At 52.2% G+C, this 10,859-nt stretch overlaps 3 protein-coding genes across 3 annotated transcripts; all 3 read right to left on the reverse strand.

Moving 5' to 3' along the window:
- Positions 1–526: 526 nt before the first annotated feature.
- On the reverse strand, positions 527–2,821 carry TEOVI_000736300 (uncharacterized protein; the record flags this gene model as incomplete). The annotated part of the gene is made up of 1 exon (XM_067220354.1): positions 527–2,821. The coding sequence occupies one exon, from the start codon at positions 2,819–2,821 to the stop codon at positions 527–529; it is 2,295 nt and encodes a 764-aa protein (XP_067076455.1).
- A 1,731-nt stretch (positions 2,822–4,552) lies between these two features.
- TEOVI_000736400 (uncharacterized protein) lies at positions 4,553–5,197 on the reverse strand (the record flags this gene model as incomplete). Its single annotated transcript, XM_067220355.1, has 1 exon — positions 4,553–5,197. The coding sequence occupies one exon, from the start codon at positions 5,195–5,197 to the stop codon at positions 4,553–4,555; it is 645 nt and encodes a 214-aa protein (XP_067076456.1).
- Positions 5,198–7,227: 2,030 nt separating this feature from the next.
- On the reverse strand, positions 7,228–10,815 carry TEOVI_000736500 (uncharacterized protein; the record flags this gene model as incomplete). The annotated part of the gene is made up of 1 exon (XM_067220356.1): positions 7,228–10,815. The coding sequence occupies one exon, from the start codon at positions 10,813–10,815 to the stop codon at positions 7,228–7,230; it is 3,588 nt and encodes a 1,195-aa protein (XP_067076457.1).
- Positions 10,816–10,859: the final 44 nt, after the last annotated feature.

Below are 10,859 nucleotides of genomic sequence, written 5' to 3' on the forward strand. Positions count from 1 at the left end.
GAAGACGACATTTCGTTCATTCGTTTCGGCACCACACGGGTCTACACACAGATCCCCCGTGGGTGCTGTTGTGAGGACCGCAGCGAGGGCCTGAGCGCCGCGAACGGTAGTTTGGTATTCGGTATACACCCATAAACCCCTTTGAAAACATAAATAATGCCTACCGACCCTGGAATTTGGACCTTCGTTTTCATTCTTTCTTGTTTGCGTGCGCTACCTCCTTATACGGCAAGCGCGCAAAAGTTATCAACACCCAAGAAAATGGGACTCGCGTGCACAGCGCAGTTGGTCACGACAGCACCGAAATAGTTCCTACTGTGGACACTGGTTTGCGTCACCAGAAAGTTCAAAGATTGTGGTGAATCTAACTCTCGCGACTCCTACGATTTCGCCTCCGCGCGTGCACACTAGTTCGCTTTGCTTAATGCAGCAACGAACGAACACATACGCACATCCACCTACTAACACTTGTTTGGGCCTCAACCCTGTTCTCATTTGCCGCCTATGAATGCGGGTGGAGTGAAACTTAAACAATGAGGTATCCCTTGGGCGCTGTGGTAATCGGATTAGCCAGCATCTCCTCCGCATCCCTTACTATCGACTCCATACGGCTTACCAGTCTCGCCGTGGGCTCCTTCCCGGTGCTGTCCATATCCTTCATCTTCTCCTGCTGTCTGTTTATCTCCTTTTTCGCTGATTCCACACACCGAAGCACACTACCGATCCGCGGTGGAGTGTTTTTCACTTCCCGCATCCTGCGTTCGACGTCGAGACTGTCGCTAGCGCCCGTGTCACATTGAGAGAGAATCAGGGTGGAAACTGTAACACTGCCGCCACCGATCGCGTATCGGAACAGCCGGTGTGGCTCGGACGTGTCCTTCTCCTTCAACGCGGCAAACCGCGAGACCTCTTCCTTAGCGAGCCCAATGCATAACGAAGAGAGGTATACATCCCCACCGTTGGCAGTTTTCTTCAGTTGTTTCAGGACGAAAAAACCGACGATGAGGTGCTTTGGATTATCAACGAGTTGCATAGCACTGTTAAACACCTCCATACACTCCTTAGAGGAGGTTGCCTTCTTCGTTTTCATCCCAAGCAAACACGGCCCGTACACGGGATTGGATGCAAGCTGCACCCTTTCGTAGCCTTTCTTCTCAGTGTCGAGGAGATCAAGAATGCGGTCAGAGGATTCCATCATACCCAGCGTTATAGTTACGTCGAAATACTTGCACTTCTCCTTGGCGCCTTCCACACTCTCAAGGCACCTTTGGAGAAAATCACCCGCAAAAGTCACCGATGTATCTCCACAGTTCCTCCCAGCCCCCACAAGCAGTGCAGAGGTACGGCCAGCTATCCAGTTCAGTCGGAGGTCGTTGAGTAACACAGAGTTCACATATGCCGACGCCTCGCTACGCTCAAGGCACTCATCGTTAACATGCTCCTCTTCTCCCCCATCGCTCCGTCTGAAGACCACCGTCCGAGGGTCCTTCACAGTCACAACTACCTTATCTGAGGGTCCCTCATCCTTATCGAGAATGACGAGCGAGTGAATGTTGTAGTTTTCGAGTACAAGGGTCTGTGCACTCGAGTCATCACCGGCAGGGGAACACTCACTCTGGGAAGCAAGGGATCTCCCAGGGGAAGCCAGCACAGGTTTCAGCTCATCCGCAGACCGGCCCTCACCACCACATTTGGCCGCCCCGACGGCTACAACATTCCCACCACGCAGTCCACTTCTCTGCAGCGGCACGTGGTCCTTGATGGTTGCGATGACGGGGCACAAACTGGTCCTCAATGGTGATGGCACACGACCCACTCCGTTGCCATATATGCTCCCCATCTGTGAGATACCATTACGGTTCCCATAAGAAGAATCATGCACCGCTGAGCCACATACTCCCGTGTCTGAGGTTCCGGGAACAAAGCAACGAAAACTGAGGGCGTAACCACATCCACCATAGATACTTTCTCCCGCGGCGGATGCATGCAGGTCACCGAGCTCCCTTTGGCTATGGAATGACCCTTGCTGCTGGAATGAGTTCCTCCGTTGAGGCAAGTGCCCAGCAAGCCTCCCTGGCAACGACGGAAAAGCATGACCCTCCCCATACACTGAGTAAGGGAGGGGGTTGGACACGTCACCCAGAGCAGGTCCGTGCACACTTTCACACACTGCCCCCTCATGTGCGCTCGTTCCCGTGGTATGTTGACGCACGCGTCCGCCACGCGCAAACCCGTCGAGAGCGTATCCACACACACTCCGTGCCCCACAACCAGTGGCGACAATCCCTCTGCCCCCGGAGGGAAACTGCCCTTGAAACAAACTCGGCGGCGGCGGAACAGCTGGGGGGTAGCCGGCCATCCTCCCCTGCAGCGGTGGGAAGACACAGCCTCCATTTCTTGCTGATGGATAAAATGCGTTAGATGCAGACCCCGTCGGCGCGACACCATACGTATACCCGCCCATTGTCCCCCAATAGGCACCCCCTCCTGCGGCAGGCTCCTGCATGTTTCCCATGACTCCCTGTCCCTGGAACAACCCCTGTCTTTGAGGTGGTACGGTGTTGCGGCTGCCCAATTGACCATTCGGTGGTGAGATCGGGATCACCTGACCCAAGCCGCTCGTGGGGGCTGGTGGTCGAGTGGCGGATGGTTGGGAGGTCTGAGCAGTGTCAACGGTTACAAGGTTCTGTGTGTGTGTAGTTCCTTCGCTCGCGCCACCACGTTTTTCCTCATTCTCTCCCATCTTCGACTTCGGTGCTGAACTTCTGCACTGAAGGATCGATCCTGTTGGTGCGGCGGCGGCTGCCTGTACCGTGGACATTACAAATGCTTATCAGCACGTGGCCAAACCTGGGTGGCTTACACAACTTCCTCGTGTCACACGGAAATTTGCCTTACAATCTCACTCCTTGTTTGTACGGAGTAAACCAAAATATGGAAGAGGGAAGAGAAAAAAATCGCAAAAATCCTTTCATATCTGTGTGATTCAGTGGCAAGCCCATCATTGATAACCACAGTACGCACAACCATAGCGGAAGGTAACGACAAACCATTTCACTACGCACAGCGGGGTAACGAGTGGGCCGTGGAGTTTAACACAGTGCCGCTGTCCACGGCCACACAACCGTGATGGCATCACAGCCCTACAAACGGTATGATGACCATGAACATTCTAATCACACAAGACCAGTAGAAGGAGGGGATAGGGCAACTCGCTGCGTAGTGACGGGACCTGTTGTACAGCCCGTAGGTTGCAACAAGTCGAGCAGCGGACGCTGTTACGTTGAAATGCGCCCCAACCAGTGATACTGGGTTGAATTGTTGTTTCAGTGTATCACACAAAGCAAGCACTTCCGGTCCACCCCGATGGTGTATAATGAGACGCTTGTTTGACTTCCCTAACCATAACGATACTATGAGAGAAGGTACCGGGAAAAGAGATCAACAGGAAGCGATAAAGTTGAGCAGCACATGAAAACAATGCCCGACGGTCAGTGAGCACGCAACTGGGAGAGTAAAGTTTACCACCACACGCTCGGTAGCGTTTTAACCCTAAAAATACGCTGAATAAAAAAGGGAAGTAAAACGGGACAACTCGAATCAAAGAAACCAATACATGGGAATACGCACGTACAATGGGGAAGAAAAGAGGGGGAGAATAAATAATAATAATAATAATAATAATAACAAAGTATTGATAGAAATAGCAAATGGAAAGGGTTCCGAAAGAAAGGCAGTAGACATCACTAGGTGGACGGCACTAACATCTGGAGCAATGGTCAATCCACTTAATTCCCTAACTATGGGCAGCTGGCTGTATAGTGATTGGTTCAGAGGATTCGCTTCCACTCGACTCAAACACCTCTTGATATAGCTGCGAAGCTCACCATAAGCAACGTAGTTGCAACAGGCTGCAGTCATTTCACAATAAATAAATAAATAATCACAAGAAGGCACAATTAATAGCACAAACCACCGTCCTCCCTGGTAATGTTAATAAAGGAAGAGACGTATAAAAGGGTTATGTACAAACGCGATGAGAATTTTGGGTCGAAGGAAATCAATATGCGAAGGGTATGGCGCTACATACAGGAGAACGCCCCCATAGGCAGTACTTGGTGGCACTCGTTGTATGTTTGAAAGTGCAGAAGAAACACAACAAGGGAGCGGTGTGTAGGGTAATAGATATGCCAGGAAACACCAGGGTGTTTGGCACCACAGTACAGCAACCCCCCCCCTCCCCAACTACCACCCGTTCATGTCAATCACTGTACGTTACTAGCCCATCATTCGCATGTATAACTTCCTGCTGCAGGAATTCACCTTCTTTTGCACTACTGTTAACTGGTTGTGAGCACACCTCTAAACTAGCCACAGGGTCCGTCGACAACTCCCCAACGGTCCTACCGAGACGAGTACACACGCAAACACGGACGCATATGACCTATCGCTTACCTCAGAGCCTCTGTACGTGCAACGGTCGTTGTGCCCTTCCTATACTTCAAACCTCCTGGGGAGGCGGTCTGGAAAATAGCCGTCATTCACTACTTACTTATGGCTTCCCATCGGTCGCGAAGGCCCGCCCAGTGCCATATAACTCTGTGTCCGTCTGCCGCAGCACGCACACATCTTCGGGCCTTTCTTCTCCCAGGCACACCATGTCCATTGGGTGCCACGGCTCGACTGGGACGCAGCACACCTCGACGTCGCCCCACACCCCACCTTCCTCCATTACCCGCTGACGGCGACTAGCCAGTGATCCGTAGTTGGTTCGCTCGCGCATTGGACCATTGGGCCGTTGCCGCAGTGGTTTATTTCCCAATACCCTTCGGCCTTCTTGACCGCGCAGGCCACAACTGAGCACCTTCTCGTCTCGGTTTGCCATGTCACCGTAATACTCACACAGAACGTCACGGTCAGGATCATCTGTTCCCAGAAGGCAGCCCGACCCGGATAGCCCGACTCCGGTGCCTTGGCCACTCTCACGTCTTAAGGAGCTGCGGTGAATCATCAGGTCTTCCCACTCTTCCTCCGTCTGGGGTCCGCAGAACGACCTCCGGCGAGGGCCTATCCAACCCGCTGTCGAGATATCTTCAAACGTTCCGGGCTCCATGGGCATTTCCACCCCCGTCGGAGGCATCACTGCCCAGTTGGAGGGTTCCATTGGGAGCACCAGCGGCTGAGAGTGCGGAAGCATCGGAGCACACGTACGGTGCTGTTGTTGCGCACAGTCCCGCCCCTTTTTCCAACTTCTGCAGTTACAGTGCCTTTCAGTCAGGTATATTATCTTCACTTGTTTGACCACTCGCTTTCCGCTCTTACTACGCGCAGGTTCGCCTCTAATGTAGGCTCCCTGAATGTATGCAGTGGTGGTGGCGGCGGTGTAACAACAGTGCTTTCCTCAGGTTAGCAACCTAACTAGCATAAAACAGGGATGAGACGACGGGCAACACATGATAACAATGCTCATGTAAGAGGTACACAATATCAACTACGAGCAGGCGGAGGGGGTTTATAGGAAGGGAGGAACGACAGGCAGACGATGCCCAAGATGAGAAAGTACCACTTAACATAAACATTTCCTTCCACACCCCCCCCTAATCGCTTATCCACACACCTCTTCGACGGATAAGAAGGAACATTTATACAGTTGTGGGAGCGAGGACAGATTAACAAGTACTCACACATCCCTCGGACCGCACTGCCCCTGCACTACTATGTTTGTTTCCCTGCCAACATGATTCTTTACCGTTCACACACGCAGTTTGGGCACAGGGATAACACGGTGACTAGCGCAGATGCAACTGCACACCAGCAAAACATCGCATTTGCAAGTCAGCCAGGTGTTGACCTGCGAAGGACTCAGTTTTGCATAAGAAGCATTACGGAGCGTCCTCTGATCTGTAATCGACTAGCGTGAGCCTTTGAATTGCAGCTGCGGGACTGCCGTGGTGAAGGAGTGGTAGAGGAAGGAAGAGGGAAACATAGTCACTTTGCCCAGCTTCGAAGCGAAGGGCGCGTAATGGAGTGGAAAACATACACATCCGTCAGGCGTGCAGGATGCACCCCAATGGATCACCAACACTACCACGGGGATGTAAAAACAAATAATCAAAAACAACACACTGAGGATAATTGTGTAACTCCCAACGAAAAAATAAACAAATAATACGAGTGCAGAGCGGGTCTCTCATCAGCATGCCGACGGCAGACCCACTGTCTACACATATTGCAGGGCAAAAAGAAAGAGGATAATGAAGTAAGGAAAAAAAAACAGCAGGGAATGTACAGTACAGCAGAGGGAGGAATAATAAAATAACTGGTAAAACAACGGACGCGAAATTCCGTGAAAAATAAAACTCGGTATTGGGAAGGACTGCTGCTACAATTGTCATACTCGGTGGAACTTCTTCGTCGTTTTCATCACTTACTGTTTCATATTAAACAGTCGCATGGTGCTGCTCAGACGAAAGGATGAGGGGCTTGCGCCCAACCTGCCTGCCGCGTCCGCTTCGACCCTCACGAAAAGAATCAATGTGACGTGACACATGAGGAGGAGCCTCCGCAGGAGAATAAAAATAACAAAGCGATAAATGAAACACAAAGAGAAAAAGTAACAAATAACTAAAGCGGACAGAGGGCTGATCTTTGATCGCATCTGCCTACTTTGTTAGAAACAAGAATTATTCTGCCAAATGCAGTAGACCAGTGGGAAAAGAGTCTTGTGACACTTTTGATTACACCCCTCACAGACGCACGGATACAACCCCCAACCTCACCGCTTCATTCATGGAGTTATTTTAATATTGACACGTGTTTAATCCGCTCCCCCCACGTGCAAAGAAAAAGGAAAGGTGGAAAAACATACGTGACGAACAGAAAGGAAAAAGTAGGTTGGCGATGCGTCTGAACGGAGTGTAACGCCGCTCAACAGGCACCACTACTTTCGTCACACCAACAAGTGCAGATTTCAGCACGACTCGCACTTCTGCACAGTATCGAGAATTGGTGTCTTCTGAAATTTAATAGCCTTTCTTTACACACTTCAGGATAATTAGTACTAATCACAAAATAATAATAATAATAATAGCGCAAGTACAAACATACTTTCTAACGATGCAATTGACAGACACCACTTTTTCTGCTGGGTCAACGGATGCCACCCCCAGAAAAGCGTGTCCAGTCGTGTACAATGATAATATGCTTCCTAACCCACACGCATGAAGATTATCGCTCTTGCTTGTAGAGTGGTGGTGCACGACCTTCTGGGTTGCGCAAGAGTTCCTCTGCGTCAGCAAGCACCTTTTCCACGTTCGTACTGCTCTCTCTGAGTCGCCCCCTGTCACTCTCCGGTGCCTTCTCCTGCAAGACGCGTAGTTGTTCAAGGGCCTTTGTCGAGAAGGCCACAAAGCGTTGTATACCACCAGTGCGGATGGTGCCGATTTTACTCCCGCGAACTTTTTTTGCCAGCCTAACGAAGGCTGTGGCTGTTTCAACATCGCTGTTACTCGTCGAGAGACCGAGGGCGAAGGCAGTGAGGCATGGACCACCAAGCGCATACTGGAACAGACCCCGTTCCTTCTGACGCTTCTCCAGAGCTTGAGTGTAAATATCCACTCTACTCCCGGCTAGGAAAAAGAAAAATGAAGACAGGAAGACGTCACCATCCGCGGGCTTCCGCTCCTTGTAAACAAAAAGACACAAAAGCGTAGATTTGTCTGCCTCGCATACCTGAATGGCGGACCTCACTTTCCGCAGCAGCGTATCCGGAGTTGTCGCAAGTTCAAACTTCGCATCAGCAACACAGGGCCCGAACAGTGGTGAAGAAGCGCACTGCAGTTGGTCGTACGTAGCGCCATCGCGTTGCAGATCCTTCGCTGAGCAGCAATCAGCTTTGATAGAAGCAAGCACAACAAACAGTTCTCCGTCCGCATTTTTCTTCGTGAAGACGCTGCGGACCGTGTGTTCCAACAGGTTCTCTCCTGTCGAGAAACCATCGACATCGGCCGTGAGGAGGGCGACGTTGTACCCCTTTACAAAGTGATCAATGAGAAAATCGACCGAAGATGAACGGATTTTCGCTGCCTGACCTATGCGCCTCACCACCTCATCAGCTGGGAACTCCGTTTCCTCCACAGAAGTTTTGATCGTGAACCCGTTGTCCTTGGCAATAACATTGCGCTTCTTTCCATCACGTTTATCGGTGAGGACTGCGACCACGCGAACAGTGGAATCGGCCCCTCCGGACTCCTGGGATATCGACGGAACGTACGCGACGGGCTGTGTTTCGTTGGGCTTTTCCAGAAGTTTTTGTGCGTCGTGCAGAGCCTGTTTCTTGTCGCGCAAGACTTGCTCATGTCGCTCCCTCTCCTTTGCATCATCCACACTCTTTAGTTTCTCTTCAGCAGCCGTTATGGACTGCTCCACCACGCCAACAAACTTTCTGACGCTTCCACCCGGTTGCTTGTTGTTCTTCAGCGTTATTTCACGGTGCGCGTCAAGAGCCTTAAGTACATTGTCATCCACATCCCGATAGCTGACGAGTAGGGCACACGAACACGGACCCAGGAGTGCGTGCGCGAACAATGCATGCGGATGCGTCTCCTTTTTCTCCAGCGCATCCACGAACGGCTGCATGTCGGGAGCGCTCACGACAAATAATGACGAAACGCTTACATCAGCGGCGGTTACCTGCTTCAGCACTGCCGTGAAGACAATATATCCACTGTCCTTAAAGGCATCTTTCGCCTCCATCAAAGCGGCCTCGAGCACAGGTTCCACTTGTACCGCACTCCCCACCACCTTTGTTGTAGCTCCCTGTACCGTCACACCAAATATTGGAGACCTTGCGACAACAAGCTGTCGCTTTTCTGACGATCCAAGCAGGTCCAGCACGACTTTGTCACCTCTGAGGATGCTCATCTGCAGGGTACACTCATTTGTTACGCCATCCTTTTTGCTTAGTGCACCCTTCAGGATCGCCTTCACGAGACTCCATGTCACCTGATCCCCTGTAACTTCGTCAGGCACCATCTCCGCAGACAAGAGGGCTACGTTGTATCCTTGGGTAAGAATACCCTCCATACGCTTTGCAATAACGGAATCCACAGGTCTTACGCCGGTGCGTTGGATATATTCATCAACTTCGTCAGTTTTCTTCTCGCCTCCTGCAACAACCTCAGCGGTGCCGTTCGAGGGCCCCGACCCCGCAGTTACAATGATTTTGGCGGTCTTTTCCCACGGTTCTGTGGTGTGTGCTGGGGCAGGAGCCCCAATCACCTCCTGCTCCTTTGGCTCGGTCAGAGAATCAGCAGACGCGGGAGCTGGTGCTAACGTGGCGGCGCTGGGTCTGTCATCCTCTATGGAGGCACCATTTCTCACATTCCCGCCATCGTTCTCGACAGAGCCGTTCTTCACTGACTCTCGGCTTGGTGGATACACTTTTGCCCGCGTCTCCTCAGGGTCCGACAGCAGCTTCCGCGCGTCCGAGAGCATGATCTCCAACCTCCGAAGCGTCCGCTCGTGGCGCTCTCGCTCCGCCGCTTCCTTCGAACGTTCAATGGCAGCTTTACATTCCGTGAACTGGGTCTCCGCAAACTCAACAAAACGGGCGACGTTACCACTCCGTGGCGGTGTGTTTTTTACCCCCCGCAGCGCAGCGGTGTTGCTCAGGATCTTCGCGTCCACTGCCACGTCCTTACCTGATGCACCAACCACGGCAACCACACAGCTGCCTCCGCCCAAAACACTCTTCGCAAGTGGGAGAGGCACAACCTTCCCATTCATGTCAAGAAGATCTTGGAGGTGTTCGACCCCATCCTTCACGAACAGGCATACGAAAGAGGAGACGTACACCGTAGGTGCAGCGCTGCTGGTTTTTCTGATCTGCTTCAACGTCGCATGCATAACACCCAATGCCGCAGTGCCCGATGACTTTTTCAGTGCCTCTTGTACAAACACATCGACATCAGCATCGTCCCGTAGCACTGTCTCCTGCAGGTCCATCAGGCACGCACCCAACATGGGATTGGAGCCATATCGAGCAATTTTCACTGCCTCGCTCTCCACGGCCAGAAGATCTCTGGCGGTCGCGATCGTTGGCACATCCGCTGCAGTCGCCAAAACCTCGTATTTGGTTCCATTTTCCGTCTCACCCTTCCTGAGTGCCGCCAATATGGATTTCATTACGGATGTAGTGACGCACGCAGAGAGAGTCTGCTGCGGTGTACTGTCGGACAAAATGAGAGCGGTGTTGTGGCCCAGTTCCACCTGCTGGACGATCATTTGTAGAAGTGCAGACTTTTCCACAGTGATCTCATCCCCGTGCACGACCTCGTCACCTTCGTAGTAAACGACCTCCTCGCCACTGCTCGCCACGCCCACCTTCCGCTCCTCCTCTTTTATTGTTACTTGCGGTCCTGCCTCACTGCTCACCACCATTAGTGTGCGAACGCTGTTGTCAGGCGGAACCTGAGCAACAGGAGAGTGTTTTACTTTCCCGTTTCCAGAATCCAGGTCGCAGGGTTTCTTGGCGGTCTCGGCAGCGGGTCCTTTGTTGGTGAAAGTGGTAGGCTTCTTTCCGCCAGTAACGCGTGGCTCCTTCTCTTCCCTGTCCGGTTCCGCATCAGGCTTTGTTGTAACTCCTGCGGAAGGAGTGCTGGAGTTGCACGGCGCGGATTTAGGTACGGTGGGGCCTCGGCCTGGGTCACCCTCCTGAAATGCTTTGTTGTAGAGCAGCCCTCCCACACAGTACATCGGGCCGTGTCCCATCTGCGGACCGTACACGGAATCTGTCCTCGATGGTCGGCCGTACATGGGCCCCACACAGTATATCGGGCCGTATCCCATCTGCGGACCGT

Source organism: Trypanosoma equiperdum (assembly GCF_001457755.1).
Source record: "Trypanosoma equiperdum strain OVI genome assembly, contig: ctg_1123, whole genome shotgun sequence".
NCBI classification, from domain to species: domain Eukaryota; phylum Euglenozoa; class Kinetoplastea; order Trypanosomatida; family Trypanosomatidae; genus Trypanosoma; species Trypanosoma equiperdum.